This window comes from Phacochoerus africanus, chromosome 2 (genome assembly GCF_016906955.1).
Source record: "Phacochoerus africanus isolate WHEZ1 chromosome 2, ROS_Pafr_v1, whole genome shotgun sequence".
Classification (NCBI taxonomy): domain Eukaryota; kingdom Metazoa; phylum Chordata; class Mammalia; order Artiodactyla; family Suidae; genus Phacochoerus; species Phacochoerus africanus.
Window position 1 is genome coordinate 14,110,428 of NC_062545.1, and position 17,465 is coordinate 14,127,892.

General features: G+C 40.9%; 1 protein-coding gene across 17 annotated transcripts in view; it reads left to right on the forward strand.

Annotated features, from left to right (window-relative positions):
- Positions 1-17,465, forward strand: part of SYNE1 (spectrin repeat containing nuclear envelope protein 1) — a 479,896-nt gene that overhangs the window by 391,001 nt on the left and 71,430 nt on the right. For all 17 annotated transcript variants that reach the window (XM_047769899.1, XM_047769909.1, XM_047769910.1 and 14 more), the window contains 6 exons: positions 1,107-1,261; positions 1,687-1,834; positions 4,405-4,499; positions 7,692-7,926; positions 9,816-10,010; positions 13,971-14,096. In XM_047769899.1, the coding sequence (XP_047625855.1) occupies positions 1,107-1,261; positions 1,687-1,834; positions 4,405-4,499; positions 7,692-7,926; positions 9,816-10,010; positions 13,971-14,096 (954 nt within the window). The remainder of the gene's footprint in view (positions 1-1,106; positions 1,262-1,686; positions 1,835-4,404; positions 4,500-7,691; positions 7,927-9,815; positions 10,011-13,970; positions 14,097-17,465) is intronic.

A 17,465-nucleotide genomic window follows, 5' to 3' on the forward strand; every position in this document is an offset into this window, starting at 1 on the left:
CCATCTGATACTTTGCTTTTGGCATCAGCAGTTGGAAAGATTTATACTTTCTTCAGGGTTATGAGCCTTTTGCAGAGGATGCAAAGAGAAAACACAGACACCCAAAGGTGTCCCCACCTTTTCTTCTTCCTGAATTTCTTAGATGAAGTTATGAATGCTCACCGGAAAACCAGGACAGGCAGCTTTGTCCTGTGTATGAAGGGTGGAAAGAGATCTGAAAGCATAGACTGCTTTCTATGTTGGTGTTGGGGTGAAGAACCTAAAAGTAAGCTCATAAGAAAATACGTGGTGATTTCAGAGCTCCAGCTGGGAGAATCCAACAAATCTTGCTTACCCGGCTCTACCATTTACTAGCTGGGTGCCCTTGAGCAGTTTTCTTAAAGTGTCTGTGCCTCTTCTTCCTCATTGTAAATAAAGGATAGTAATGGTTCTTACCTTATGGGATTATTTTGAGGATAAAATGACTTATTACCTGTAACGCCCTTATAACAATGCTTGGTTCATAAGTGCTCAACAAATGTTAGCTATTACTGTTACAGCCACTACTATTAGTAAATAATAATAAAGGAGCAGATCAAGATGGACAAATGAAATCTAAAGAGTAAGAAATAAGTCTTTTCAGTCATCAACACCATTTTCGTTCTTTATCAGTTGAAGCAAGAATTAGTTATGAGTAAATAAATCAAGTGAATGTTCAGTAAAGGATCATGAGTAGCTGTGGAAGCAATAGTAGCAGTGGCAGTGGAAACTGATGAGGAAATACAGCTTTTCTTCTTCTCCTTCTCCTTCTCCTTCTTCTCCTTCTTCTCCTTCTCCTTCTTCTTCTTTTCTTCTCCTTCTTCCTATTGTTATTATTATTATTTTGGTCACATGTGGAAGTTCCCAACCAGGGATCAAACCTGAGCCACAGGTGTAACCAGAGCCACAGCAGTGACATGCAAAATCCTTAACCCACTGTACCAGGAGGCAACTCTGAGATGTAACATGTCTTTATTGGAGACCTAAGACCAGCTCCTTCTTGGAATCAGAAATTCACTGTGCACTTTGAAAGAGTTCTGCCTTTTCTGACCACGGTGCTAAACCTGCTTTTTCCATCTTGCTTTCAGGGACAGATGCTAAAATTCAGCAGCCTGGTCCCAGATTTAGACCGTCTAAATGAGCTTGGCTATAGGTTGCCCCTGAATGATAAGGAAATCAAAAGGATGCAGAATCTGAACCGGCACTGGTCTCTGATCTCCTCTCAGACTACAGAAAGATTCAGGTAGGGTAACTGAGAGATGTTTTGGCCACTCTGATGTTTTGGTAAAAATAAGTTCATGCTTTGTGTCTATTTATAACTTCTAGGTCTTTCTTTCCAACGATATTCACAGAATTTGAACAAAACATGGAAAACTCAAATTGTGAAGTGGTTTCCCATGTTTAATAAATTAAATATTTTTTCATCAAAAAATAAACTTTTACATAGTACATATATTAACAATACATATATTTTATCATTTTAAAAACTTACCATTGTGAACTTTTTTTTCCCTTCAATTTCCTTATCTTTTGTTACCACCTAACATGAAAGCTTTGTGGGGGCCAAATTAAAATCCAAGGCAGAATATATTTAATCTAGGTTTATATGCTATAAACTATATGAAAAAAAGCAACATCACCGTTATTCTTTTCCCTTCATTCTGTCAGTAAGTTACAGTCATTTTTGCTACAACATCAGACTTTCTTGGAAAAATGTGAAACATGGATGGAATTCCTGGTTCAAACGGAACAGAAGTTAGCCGTAGAGATTTCAGGCAATTATCAGCATCTTTTGGAGCAGCAGAGGGCACACGAGGTGAGTTATGCCAGTAGATTTGGGGATAATAAAATAGTCTTTGGCCTTTGGAAGATGCTGCAAGATGCCATGTGGAAAAATGAAAGTGCTGTGTTCTGAATCTGCTTAAATGAATGCACTGTTTTTGCCTTCCTACTTAAACCTGAGGTTTTGATATGCTAATCACAAAAATGTGGTCAAGTCAAGTCTTTGTTCCATAGTCAGTTATAAGCAAGTGGTAGGCTTCAAAATCCTGCAAGGTATGGTGCCAGAATCTACTTACCAGGAGTAGTGGGGAAGCAAAGGGGTGTGTGGAGAGAATACAGAAGGTTAGAGAATTTCCCAGTTGAGTTACAGACTATACCAATGTTGCTAAGGCTGGTTGTTTAAGAGATTATGCTTTGATCAAAAGTCTTTGATAAATGGAAGCTGTTGAGTTCTTCAAAAAGCATGTATACATGTTATACTAGGAAATCAAGCCACCAAATATCTCCAAGTGTACCTCTTGCTCAAATTACATTATAATCATTTCTCAAGAAACAAGAGAGAATTCAATACAAAAAGCAAATTTAATCAATTTGCTTAGTCTCTATTTTGCTATTTACTGATATAACTAAGTTGCTCCATGTGTTTGTGAAATATACACAAATGGAGAGACAGGATGTGCCTAAACAAGAGAAAAATTTAATACAAGACTTAAAAGAGAAACTAATTTTGCCTAATTTTTTTTTTTTTTTTTTTGCTTTTTAGGGCTGCACCCACAGCATATGGAGGTTCCCAGGCTAGGGGTCGAATTGGAGCTACAGCTGCTGGCTAACGTCACAGCCACAGCAACAAAGGATCCGAGCTATGTCTGAAACCTGCACCACAGCTCACAGCAATGCCGGATCCTTAACCCACTGATCGAGGCCAGGGATCAAACCCGGAACCTCATGGTGCCTAGTGAGATTCGTTTCCACTGTGCCACCGCAAGAACTCCCATTTTGCTTAAATTTAAAAAAATAGAGAAGTTAAATGTGTGAGGTATTTTTAAGTCCAGTTTTACAGAGTTAACCAATGATGAAATAAAACACAATGAATCAAAACTAAAATGAGATATCATTTCGTACTCACTAGGATGGCTACAGTAAAAAAGATAACAAGTGTTGATGAGGGGATAGAAAAATTGGAATGCTCACACATTGCTGGCGGAAATGTCAAATGGTGAATCTGCTTTGGAAAACAGTCTGGCAAGTTCCTCCAGACATTAAGCATGGAATTACCACTCCTAGGTAGACACCCAAGGGAAAAGAAAATATATTTGCACACAAAAACTTATACCAGAATTTTGGCCATTGCAGAGTTATTCATAGTAGTGCAAAAGTGGAAACAACCAAATATCTACTAACTGATGATAGTGAAATAATATGTGGTATATCCATTCAGTGGAATACTACTCAGCAATAAAAAGGGAACACAGTACTCATACATACTGTGATGTGGATCAACCTTGAAAGTATTATGCTAAGTGGAAAGAAGCCAGTCACAAAAGAGTAAATCACATGATTCTGTTTATGTAAAATGTCCAGAGTCAGAAAACCCACAGAAACAGAAAATAGATCCATGGTTACCTAGGGCTGGAGGCCCCCCTGAGATGGGTATTGGATTGCTAATGAGTAAGGAGCTTTTAAGGGGCAGTGGAAATGGTCCAAAATTGATAGTGGTGATGATTTGATGATCGTATAACTCTATAAACATAATACAAATCATTAAATTGTACACTTTAAATAGGCGAATTGTGGAGTTCCTGTCGTGGCTCAGTGGTTACCGAATCCGACTAGGAACTATGAGGTTGTGGATTCGATCCCTGGCCTCACTCAGTGGGTTAAGGATCTATCATTGCCTTGATCCGTGGTGTAGGTTGCAGATGTGACTCCGATCTGGTGTTGCTGTGGCTGTGGTGTAGGCCGGCGGCTATAGCTCTGATTAGACCCCAAGCCTGAACCTCCATATGCTGCAGGTGCAGCCCTAGAAAAGAGGAAAAAACAAAAAATAAATAAATAAATAAATAGGTGAATTGTATGATGTGGAAATCTGTCTCGGTAAAGCTTTTTAAAAACAGTGAAAATAATTCAAAGGACTTTCTTTTGCCTTTTGTTAGTAGTGAAATAAGTTTATTAACTGAATTAAATTGAATTGAAGCAAATTAAATGGTGAGTATAAAAAAGGATGGACTTTTTTCCATTCAAATTTTTGAAAGGTCTTAAGCTATTCTGTATCTGAAAATGAACCATATTCTATATGTAATATAAACCAGAATACAGATCATGCATTAAACTAACTTTATTAGGTGATTTTGAAAAAAAAAGGGAAACATATTTTTAATTTTAGTTACTTAGTTTTAGTAAATAAAAACCAAACTGTATCTTTAAGTTTATCTTGTTTGATGGTTTAAAACGACGTTTTTCCTACACTGCAGGATTTCACACACATCCTGATTGGAGATATTTTTCATAGCCTTGGTTAAACCAGAATTTTGAGGAAATTGTTAGAGAACTGGTCCCTGAAATTAGGGGCTCTAAATTACGTTTTTTCTTTTTTAAAAATGACAGTTGTTTCAAGCAGAGATGTTCAGTCGTCAGCAGATCTTGCACTCGATTATCACTGATGGGCAGCATCTTCTAGAACAAGGTCAAGTGGATGACAGGTAGGATCTTTGCTATATTATTATGAAGAAAGGTTCCCGTAAATTGGTCATTTTCTTTTTAATGAGCAGATTCGAGAATGTATATCCAATCTTCCTAAGGCAATTGTACTGCAAAGCAACCTCAGTAATTGGAGGGAAGACTTGTCTAACGCTCTGAAATGACTGAGTATTGAATCTTTTTAAGGAACCGCTGTTATATTAGATGAAGGACATAGAGTAATTGGAAATCACCCAGCCAACCTTCGCTAGTGGTCTGTAGGAGACTGGAACTAATGAATAGACAGAATGACTTGTATCAGTGATGTAGCGATGGTTTGTAAACAGATGCTCCTAATCTTCTCCTATGATTACAGAAATTGGATTCCTCAGAGGAGCATAGAGATCCCTCGACCAAATCTCTTACTTAATAATTGAAAACTGGAGGCCCAGAAATGTGAGCAGATTTAACTAAAGTCACATAACCAAGCAGCAGCAGAATCAAGCCTAATACTCCTGTACCTAATTTTTAGTCAGGACCAGCCAGGTTTCCCAAACAATGACAAGGCCTCCATGTTTGAAAATGATTTGCTACCGTAAGTCTGATTACACTCAACCCGAAACCTTGCTTCCTCTTTATTATTTAGCAGATTTTCACTATATTAAAAATGCAGAGGTAAAATCTAGCCCCTTTCTAGACTTCTGTGTGAATTGGCGATTTCTTCCTGTATTTACATGTCCTAGAAACGATATTTACCGCATCTACTTTCTGTGGTGATATTTGGAGTACAAATGTCATTTATTTTATCACATATGTACATCTTTTCCATATTTAGGACCAGTAGTTGTGATTATATGTAAGTCATTATTTTTATTGAACGGATTTTTTCTTTTAACGTTTTGGAAGCAATCTCAGCTTTAAGTGGATATTTCTTTGGAAGTGCATGAAAGATTTTCATGGTTAAGCTTGGAACAACAAAACGTGATGCCATATTTATTCCATTCTAAGTAAGCCAACCTTAAATGCAAGCTTTCCTGAGAATTTAAGGCCTTCGAAATAAGACAAATTCAAATGCAATTAACTTATCTTTTGCTTTATCCTCCCTACTCTGTAGCAATATTATAAAAGCTGGAGTCATTAAGTAAAATAAAATTTAAAATTCATGCACAAGCCAACATCTATTAAATTTTAAATGTTAAAAACAGGGAAAAACACCAAAGAGATGAAAATGGGAGGATTGGACCTGAGGGTTACTTTGAAAGTTGCAAGTGAAAAAGAATTCAACATGAGAGCATGTTGACAAATAGCACAGTCCTAGATTATAAATGTATTGTGTTTAAAAGTTTGTTATACCTTTTGGTTTTTTTAGAGTGAAGTTTAGCGTTGAGCCCAGCGTCAAGTTTTTGGTAGTTCCTCATGCTGTCCTGTAGCTCAGGACAGCTTTGTCCTACACAGGGAGGATGAAGGCACCAAGGGGTCCTTGGATGGCTGCCTGATAGGAAACAGGATCCAGGGCTCTCTTCGTGTAGCCGCACATACCCTGGAGTTAGATGTTTTCAGAGATGATGGATGCTTGTAATTTTTGCAGTTAGATTATAAATATCAGAATTTCAAGGTCACAAGCACTTAATAACACATTTGGTAACAAAATCAAAGTTTATAATCGCCCTAGGTAATAGGAGGTATCAAGAATGTGGAAATCTAGAATGGTAAGTCCAATTCAGATTAGAAGCCACCCTCCAGAAGGAAGAAAAGCAAAACTAGTAAAATAAAGAGTAAGTAACAGTACACTTGGGTACAAAAATGTATGAATAACACTATAATCTACAAAGAAACTCATTCTGTTGACACTGGACAAACTAGATCTAGAGCCCCAGTCAGATGTTAAAGAAAACGTCATAGACAACTACCAACGTTTTTTAAAGATAGAAAACACAGAGATAGGAAGAATGAACTAAAAGATGTGAGATGAGTTCGCCTGAAACTGAGAAAGCTTAAATAGTATTGAATATCTAAGTATACAGACAACCTTCATTCAGAAAATGATGACTAAATGGTTTTCGTTTCTTAAAGAAAAACTGAAATGGACTTAAAGTGCACAAGAAAGACTTCGGTTAGTATGTGGAATAATTTGCTAAAGATTAGGGCTGTTTATTGTGAGGGAATAATGAGAGTTGATGGAGTACAGTTTTAAAAGATATTTTTAGGGAGTCGCCGTTGTGGCTCGGCAGGTTAAGAACCTGACTAATATCCATGAGAATGTGGGTTCGATCCCTGGCCTTGCTTAGTAGGTTAAAGGGTCCAGTATTGCTGAGAGCTGTGGTGTAGGTCACAGACACCTCTCAGATCGCCGTTGCTGTGGCTATAGCGTAGGTTGGCAGCTGCAGCTCTGATTCAACCCCTAGCCTGGGAACGTGCCATGCCACAGGTGTGGCCCTATAAAAATAAAATTTAAAAAAAGGTATTTTTAAGTAACAATTTTATTTACTTGGCTTATGATTCTAGCTAAAATAACCCAATTTTGTTCTTCCAACATAGCTTAGAATTGTAGCTGCAAAGAGAGGGTATAAAGAAGCTAGGCTCCTCATCGCCCCCTGCTGCCACCCACACGGATGCTGCATACATTGCTCTGGGCATGTCCAGAGATGCCACTCCCACTGCAGCTGCTGCCCTATGCTCTGTCGCCTCTGATGCACTCAGAGAAAGAGTAAATGACAGTGACCTCACAGAGATGTCTTCCACCTGTGCTGAGACGGGAACACACTCACCCACCATTTGCAAACATGGATAGTTTGTTATTAATTTAGTGACTTTCAGTAGACCCAATAACAGATCATGGCATGATATTTGAAAACCTGTGGGGAGTTCCCATTGTGGTTTAGTAGTAACGAATCCAGCTAGTACCCATGAGGATGCAGTAGGTTAAGGATCCGGGGTTACCATGAGCTGAGGTATAGGTCACAGACATGTCGCGGATCTGGCGTTGCTGTGGCTGTGACATAGGCCAGCAGCTGCAGCTCAGACTGGACCCCTAGCCCAGGGACTTCCATATGCCACAGGTGTGGCCCTAAAAAGAAAAAAGAAAGAGAAAAGAAAACCTCTGCCCTGGATCACCTCTTAGGGCTTCGAGGTCATTGGGGAGGTGTACATGCGTGGCTTGTGTTACCACGTGCAGGACAAGGGCGGTCTTCCTCACATAATTCTTTCTTCACCAGGGATGAGTTCAACCTGAAATTGACACTCCTGAGTAACCAGTGGCAGGGGGTGATCCGCAGGGCCCAGCAGAGGCGGGGCATCATCGACAGCCAGATTCGCCAGTGGCAGCGCTACAGGGAGATGGCTGAAAAGCTTCGGAAATGGTTGGTCGAAGTGTCCTATCTGCCCACGAGTGGTCTCGGAAGTGTCCCCATACCGCTGCAGCAAGCAAGGACCCTCTTTGATGAAGTGCAGGTGAGGTGCAAAATGGGCTTGTTTTAAGCCTCTTCTCCATTTCTGCTGCATGCTTTCCCCTGGCCCCCGTTCTTCAGAAGGATTCTGGAATGCCATTGGAATGAGGACAGGCATTGCTCGCCAGTGTCAACAGAAATACTGAGATAAGATGACCACCAGTGTGTTCCAAGGTCCCTATTTGACCACGAAAGTGTGGTGCGTCCCAGCCGCTCATGAAGCTGCCTCCACGTCACCCACGGAGGCCTCTCAGCCGCTCAGTGAAGCCGGGCATGGATGGAAAGGCAGGGGCAAGGAAAGGAGAATGTTGCGCTGACTACATATTTCACTCACGAGCAATTTAAACATATAACTGAAGTTTCAAAGGTGAAAGCCTCGCTCCTGTGGATGCTCTTCATCCATGCCCCTTACTTTCCCCAGCCTGGAGTCGGGGGGCCCCTGCCTCTTACTTGGAGACGCCCGCACCCTCTCATCAGTCCCTCCCAGTCTGTCTCAAGGACGCCTCTCGCTTTGAAGGTCATTGTTCTCTGCTTCCTTTCGCCTCCTCCCTTCTCTGGCAAACCCCATCTATACACGTGGCTGCTTCAGTTTCTCCCTAGCAGCGGAGAAGGGTCAAATGGGCATCTTCACCTCCCGGGCCTCCGCCTCTTGTATCAGCCAGCTTTTTGATTTGTAACCACGTGCATCACAGACGTGATAGGCTCTGTACATTCCAACAGAACCTGTGATCTCTGGACCAGCCATTCTCCATCAGTCCCTTCCATGTGCCTAAGCCGGGGAAATGTCATCCCCGGCTGTCTGGTCTTTCCGTCAGGAACCCTAGAGTCAGTCTGGAGCGCTTCTCTTCCTCTTCTCTCCCTCCCCGTATCTTCGTCTACCTCAAGTTTCCATCCCTACTGCCACTGCCTTAGATTAGGTGCTCATGATTTCTTGCCTAGAGAGGCAGTAGCTTCCTAACCTGGCTTAGGGTGTATCCTGTACGTGGCCTTCTTCCATCTCATTTTCTACCCTGCTGCTCAATACCCTGCCATTCGTCTCAGTCACTTTTACCATAAAGACCAAATTCCTGCGCAAGGTGTGGGCTTGTCTCATCTTCTACCACTTTCTTCCAGGCATCCTATATTCTTCTTCTTCTTCTTCTTTTTTTTTTTTTAATTTTTAGGGCCACACCTGGGGCATATGGATGTTCCCCGGCTAGGGGTCCAATCAGAGCTTCAGTTGCCAGCCTATGCCACAGCCACAGCCATGTGGGATCCAAGCACACCTACACCACAGCTCATGGCAATGCTGGATCCTTTAACCCACTGATCGAGGCCAGGGGCTGAACCCTCAGCCTCATGGATACTAGTCAGGCTTGTAACCTGCTGAGCCACAAGGGAAACTCCCCAGGCATCCCGTAGTCCAGCTACTGAAAACCCAGTGTCCTGACTGCGTCATATTTATCTTACAGAGCGAGTTTGGGCATCCTCACTTCTCTGTGTGAAGATGTTCTCTCCCTGATCCTGGCCCTCCTCACACCAGATCCTTCTTAATCTGGTTGTGTTCCTATGTCTTTCAAGGTTCTTGAATCTTTTACCACTTGAAGAAGCCTCCCTGTGACCCCTGATGGGTCGGATGTCCCTCTGTGAACCTGGGCATCCATCCCATGGAGCAGTTTTCATATTGCCTTGGGATGGTGTTTACCTTGGGGGCAGAAACTAAGCCCTCTCTGTTGCCCTCTCCTTTATTTATACGATGATGCTTCGCTTAGGCACAGAGTACCAGGTCAGTCCAGCTTTTTGGGAGGAAGAAGGCATGTTACGTATGCAAACCTTCAGAGTTATTTAAAAATACTTGTAGTGGGGAAATGTGAAGAAAAGAATGAGAACATAAAAATCTTTGGTCCCTTTCAGTTCAAAGAAAAAGTGTTCCTGCGACAGCAAGGCAGCTACATTCTCACCGTGGAGGCTGGCAAGCAGCTCCTGCTCTCTGCCGACAGTGGCGCTGAGGCCACCTTGCAGGCCGAACTCGCTGAAATCCAAGAGAAATGGAAATCAGCCAGTGTGCATCTGGAGGAGCAGAAGAAAAAACTGGCCTTCTTGTTGAAAGTGAGTTCAGTTCTTTCCTCCTCTAGGCCTAATGCCATTTAGTTGTTGTGCTGCCTCCTTTGCATTGTCCTGAGCCTCCAATAACACAGATTATTAAGTCGTACCCTGCAGTATTCTGATCCCCTGTATCTTACTTGAGACTTTGTCCTGTCTTGCATGAACTAGAAAAGTTTCCCAACTTTCAGCCATTTGTCTTTCAGGAAAATCCCCTAACAAAGTAGTTTTGAGTCAAATAAGACCATCCAAGCGGTGAATACTGATTCATGGCCAGCACTAAGCCAGAAGCCACGAGATGCCTTTATAAATCCAGACAAGAATGCAAAGAGTCGATTCCACTCCCTACTCTGAGACTCTAAAGTGGTTTTCAAGATTGATATCTCTTATTTTATAGCAGGGAAAAACCTATCCAAGAAGATACTCTTGATTTGATCTTAGCTTATCCAGGCAAGTTGCTACAGATACAAATCTCCAGGAGGTATATTAAGCCTTTAGTTGGATACAGATAGCATGGAAATGTAGACTTATCAGACCTCCCACAATGTTTTTCTCCCTCCCTTTCCCATGGCTTGTGTAACACGTACTTAAATCAGCAGTTGAATTAAAGCGTGGGCTCTAAATTCAGCTAAACCCAGGTCATAACCATAATCAACCAAGGAACCTGGTTAACTCCACCCATCAAAGCCTCAGTTTCCTCATCTGTAGAGTGGGTATGATTATAGCTCTCGCCTACGGCACTGTGAGGGTTTAATGAAATAATGAAAAGAAATCATGGATCAAAGTATCTACTGCATACTGAGTACCCAGTAAATGACAGTGACTGTCATGGTTGATATTATCATCATCTTGAAACTGAACATGACTGCAGACTGAAATTTTATGTATGTTGATAATTAGCAATGTATTTAGTGAGATTATCTATTAACTCTGGCCTGTCACTTTTTGGATCGGAGATAATAGCCAAAGAAGTTAATGAAACACATTTTTGCTTTTTTTTTTAGTGCTTAAAGTATGCACACTCATTGGGTTCATTCTGTCAAATTTTGTTTAATAATATATTACCTCCTGTGGAGGAAACTATCAGTCAAAATGCCCCTGAACATATACTCAGAGAAGCATTATTTGCACCTAGCACGATTCATCAGTAATTCAATATGCCTGATTTTTTTTCTTCTTTGCTGCTTTCAGGGAAGGATTAAAAATGCTGTAACTCATTCTGTAGAGAACATGTTAATCATATATTTCTCTTTATTTGTGATGTGATTTTTGGACACATTTCTAAGACTTCGTAAGGCGAGATGGCTGAGTCACTGCATTTGCTTTTCTTGTCAGTCTGTTTGTTGGTGTATAAAGCATCCACTTTGATAGATGTTTGCCGACCTTAACCTCTAGTTATTTCCTTATAATTCATGTAGTAGAAAGACTTGATTAAAGCTTTAGAACCTAAGCCATCCTTGGAAAGGAGAATCCCAATTCTCTTGTTAAAGTTTTATTTTCTTTTGGATCATACACTAGGTCCTGTTTGCCTAAAGAAGGAGTTGATGGAACTAAATGCTAGTGTTTATACAGCCTCATTTTACTGTATCTTTTCACCATAGCCATAATGCTTACCTATTTTTAGCTCTTAATTGAGTGATGAGTAAATATGCCAAAAATACAGTCATAATAATTCTCTGCCCTGCATATTTACCTGCTTCACTATTTTGTAAGGAAAAGTAAAAAGCGACCTTTTCTCTTTGTGATCTATGAACATTTGTTGTCTTCATGTTGATAAATTTCAGAGTGTGTGATGATTTAGTTGAAAAGTTTGTTATATTTAAGCAGAAAGAGGATCTCTTGTCCTGTGCTCGCTCTGCTTAGCATTGATGAACTAGGTGTAGGCTGGGAACACTGAGATATTTTAATAAAGGGGAATGGAACAAATCTGTCCAAAACAGACATTTGGGGGGGTTTGGGGGGTTTTTGTTTCTATTCTTCTGGTGCATAAGAAGAGGTAGTGTAATTAGGTACTCTAGAAAGTTCCCTGAAGGAATCTTAAAGAGAAATGAGGATCTTAGGCAAACTCTCAGTTCTGTTAAAAACCAAAAGACATTCTGAACAGGGAAGCACTGTAGCCAACACTTCTTAACGTGTCTTCTCATTGCTATGCTGAAAAGAAGGCATCAGAAGAGAAGACAGAAAGAACTCAGACAGGAAAGGACCAGTGATGAAAGATGATGAAAGGGATCCTGGGAAGGGCAATGCAGCAGGATTTGGCACCAGGCTAACTCCTAAAAAAACTCGAGTGATTCCTCTTCAGAGCTCAGTAATTTAAGTTGTGGGGAGGGTGCCTGGGGACGGGGAGGCCAAGAATGGGGAGTATTGGACAAAATTAAGGAAATATGTTTGGTTGGATTTAATTGTCACTGAGACACCAGATATGGGTTAATTTGTAGATAGGGTGCTGGCAAGACTCTAGTCTCCACCATGGTTCCTTTCTTTTTTTTTCTTGTATCTTCTTGTTTTGCTTTTTAGAGCCACACACTGATGCATATGGAGGTTCCCGGGCTAGAAGTCAAATTGGAGCTGCAGCTGTGGGCCTAGGCCACAGCCACAGCAACATGGGGTCCGAGCCACATCTGCAACCTACACCACAGCTCACCGTGATGCCGGATCCTTAAACCACTGAGCGAGGCCAGGGATGGAACTCGCATGGATCCTAGTCAGGTTCCTTAACCACTGAACCATGAAGAGAACTCCTTGTATTTTTTTTTTTTAATTGCAAAAGAAGTACATGTGTCTGAAAAAAAAAATTCAGACAATATTTGAAGTATAGAGAGTAAAAGAGGAAATTTCTGCTACGCCACCCCCCAAATCCTAGGATCTTCCCCAGAGGTAACTGTTGTTACCAGTTTGATGTGTAATCTTCCAAAACACAAGTGCTTCACGTACGTTTTCTTTTGTCAGTATGTGGAGATGGACCAGGTTCCAGACCTCCATTCTCTACCACTTGTCCTGCTACACGGTCCTTCAGAGCGCTTATCAGAACCTGGCACACAAGATGTGTATTTTTTTAAATTTTGCATTATCTCTCTTCCTCTACTGTTTTGCTTTGAATGGGTTTTTTACGTCTTACATGCTTTGCCTTTTGTCACATATGTTTCAATCCTATCAAGAGAAAGCCAGTCAAATATCATGTTTTTCATAGTTAGATGTTTCTATTTATGTAACGATTTAAATCTCAGTGGCCCATACTATTTATATATTGAATGGAATCAGAGTCAAGGTTACGTTATGTTTGCATTTCATATCACTTTCCTTTTTTTTTTTTTTTTTTTTGCAACACCTATGGCATGTAGGCATTCCTGGGCAAGGGATCAAACCCAAGCCACAGCAGTGACCTGAGCCACTGCAGAAACAATACCAGATCCTTAACCTGCTGCCCCACAAGAGAACTCCACATATAATTTCTCTTACCCATATGTATTTTCACCCTGAAAGAAATTCCATATACTCTTTGTTATCCTTTATAGTGCGTTAAGATAGCATGGACATTGGCGAAGTTGTGGGTGTAATTAGGAAAAAGGCACAGTACCGTGCTGATTCTCTTACCTCTGCAGATAGATTTGGATTGAGATGACATTTTTGAGCACCCATAACATTCAGGGCATCATACTTGGTGTCTTGACACCTATCATTCCCTTTAATCCTCCAGCAACTATGGAGAGTATGTATTATTTCAGTTTTCACAAGGAACACGGAGACACGGTGCATTATCTGCTTAAAGTCACGCAGATCAAAAGAAATATTCCGTTTAGGACTCAGCTCTTTGGATACGGCCTCCCAGGGCAGGGGGTGTGGAGACGCTTTTGGCAGTCATCAGTATAATTTTAATTCCTTCTCTGGGAATTCAGAAAAGAGTTCTTTTTTTTCCCCCCTCCCCCCCAAAAAAATTCATGAAATGTCTTTCTCCTCCCGTTATAGGACTGGGAGAAATGCGAGAATGGAATAGCGGATTCCCTGGAGAAACTGCGAACTTTCAAAAAGAGGCTTTCCCAACCCCTGCCAGATCACCACGAAGAACTTCACGCTGAGCTCATGCGTTGCAAGGTAAAGCGCTGGATTGAACTTTGACCTGTCTCCTACCTGGGTTTCTTCCATAATAACGCCTTGGAAGGCATCATCCAAGTCAAGCTCCTCTCGTTGTCTACATGTAGGTGCAAGTTTCTGGTATTTTGCACGAGGGCAGAGATCTCTGGTGAAACTTGCTTGTTGATTTATCACAGCTGACGAAATTATAGACCAGTTTATGGCTTACCTGGCGCAAGTAAATGAAAATGTAAAACGCAACTTTAAAAGACATTTAAAAGCTAGGTAAAGAGCAATGAAAACAATCTTTTTAAAGAATTCAGACTGGAGAGACATTCTAGTGGATGAGTCTTGTTCACAGAAAGAGGAGTAAGCCTGGGCACCCTAGAAATTCTGCAGGCAGTGGCCCTTGGAGAAACACCCTGCCCTCCAGGCCCTTTCCTATAAGGAAAGCAGAAATTATAAATAACTGACTTCAATTACTGCTTGGAGACATACTTCAGTTACTCAGGGCCCTAACTATTTAAAGATTATTACAAACAGTATTTAGGTTTCTCAGAAAACTAAAAGTAGAATTACCGTATGATCCAGCATGCCACTCCTGGGCATAAGTCCAAATAAAACTATAATTTGAAAAGATACATGTACCCCATGTTCATAGCAGCACTGTTCGCAATAGCCAAGACATGGAAACTGACAGATGAATGGATTAAGAAGATGTGTTATATGTATAAAATGGAATACTACTCAGCTATAAAAAAGAATGAAATAATATTTATAGCAACATGGATGCAACTAGAGATTCTCATACTCAGTGAAGTCAGAAAGAGAAAGACAAATACCACATGATATCACTTATATGTGGAGCCTAAAATATGGCATAAATGAACCTATCTACAGGACAGAAACAGACAGGGAGAACAGACTTGTGGTGGCCAAAGGGGAGTGGGCAAAGAATGGGATGAACTGGGAGTCTGGTGTTAGTAGATGCAAACTGTTACATTTAGAATGGGTATACAACAAGGCCCTACTGTACAGCACAGGGAACTCCTGGGACAGATCATGATGGAAAATAATATTTTTAAAAAAGAATGTAAAAAAAAAAAAACTTCAAATCAGACTTGGAAGCAAATCAGCGGCTAATACAGACCCCTGCCTGCATGGCGAGCTCACTCAGACCAACATGAGTTAATGGCTGTCAGATTTGTTGCATTCACTGCTGTTTAGCCAAGTAGAGGCCCGAACAGCAGTTCTCTGCTGAGAAATATGCAGCTCAAATCAAAACTATCCTTAAAAATATTCCCCTCCCCCCCACAAATTACATGTTCTCATGTTCTCCAAGTTGTTTGCAAATTATTGCACTAGATTGCACTAGAGGAATTGTGTTTAAAACTTTATACAGACTTAAATGATTGGGATTTTGGTCAGAAGTTCTCTGCTTCACTTCTGCTAAGACATCAAAAGCATTTGAGTGATTAATTTTTGGAAAGGCTAGAAAGCATGAAAAGGATGGCTATAAATGTTTTTTCATATCAAAATTTAAAGATGGTCTTTGAAACTTGAGAGAGGCCAATTTAGAAAAAATAAAAGGTAATATACTTTATATCATGGATGGTAAGTGAGTGAAATATTTATATTGAGGTGTAAATTCAGAAATATGCATAGATTTAAAAGAGGTTTTTGTTGGGTTTTTTGTTTTTTTTTGTTTTTTTTGTTTTTGTTTTTTTTGTCTTTTTAGGGCTGCACCTGTGGCATATGGAAGTTCTCAGGCTAGGGGTCAAATCAGAGTCATAGCCGTAGGTCTATGCTGCAGTCACAGCAATGCCAGATCTGAGCTGCATCTGTGACCCTACACCACAGCTCACGGCAGTGCTGGATCCTTAACCCACTGGGCAAGGCCAGGGATCAAATTCACATCCTCATAGATACTGGTGGGGTTTGTTACCCCTGAGCCACAATAGGAATTCCCCAAAAAAGAGTTCGTTTTAAATCCATGACTTTGAATTTAGAACAAATGATTAAAGAAAACTTCAGTAAGCAAGAATGGGCATTTACTGGGCTCCTCCTGCACTGGGAGCCTGTGACTAACCAGTGTCGTTTCAGTGTGCACGAACACAAGCTCATGACCACAGTCTGTTATTTCCCTTCTACAGATATGAAAAGTGAGGCAGCTAGAAGTTTAATAACTTTGCTGAATTAGTAAATATCAGGGTTTCCAGAATCCAAAGGCTATACTTTTACCGCATGGGCTCATCTAATGGAGCCAATGAGTCTGAAACCGTTGGTTTCTGGTTGTGGTGTTATTTGTTTTTTTTTTTTTTTTTTGGTCTTTTCTAGGACCTCTCCAGGCTAGGGGTCTAATTGGAGCTGTAGCCACCAGCCTACACCACAGCCACAGCAATGTGGGATCTGAGCCGCATCTGCAACCTACACCACAGCTCACGGCAACGCCAGATCCTTAACCCACTGAGCAAGGCCAGGGATCGAACCCGCAACCTCACGGTTCCTAGTCAGATTCGTTAACCACTGAGACACGACGGGAACTCCATGTGTTTCTTTTTTGATCCATACACCAAACCCAATGTTTGAGTTGGTGGAGTGGGGGTTGAAATTGGTATAAAAAGAGGAAAATCTTTACATTAATTTACAGTCTAGTATGTCTATAGATTTAGAGAGAAATGTTGCCTATTTAATGCACCTGGATGATTTGGTCTTTTAGCCAAATACTGTTACCATGGAACCTCATCTCCCAAAATACATGACAGTTACAAACACGCCCTGCTATTAAGTTTGGAGATTAGAAGGATGCATTTTGGTCCAGCTCGCTGCAACTCTTCCCCAAACCACCCTTAGCAGCAAAACAAAGCAATTACCTAGAAAATTCAAGCTGAAATCTAGTTTACCTAAATTGCCTGAGAAGTTAGCCTCAAACAGTAATGTTAATTGCCTTTGCCTTTGGAAACTTGTCTCCTGTGTGATGTGACAAAAAGAGAAGAGAAAAGCCATGTGAAAACTCTATTCACGTACAAAATTAGCTGGAATCGAAAAACATCAACATCTGGCAAAAAGCAAGAGTTACACAAATTGTAAAACGGGTCAGCTGTTCAAAGCCTTGCTCAAACTGTTGTCAACTTATTCAAATTCTGTTATATGGATTTTTTTTTTCTTAAATCATTCCCCCAAAAGACAGAATACATACCTTTTTCCCAGTAACTTAAAAAAATCTCTCAGGGAGTTCCCGTCGTGTCTCAGCGGTTAACGAATCCCAACGAGCATCCATGAGGACATGGATATGATCCCTGGCCTTGCTCAGTGGGCTAAGGATCTGGCATTGCTGTGAGCTGTGGTGTAGGTTGGCAGCTGCAGCTATGATTTGACCCCTAGCCTGGG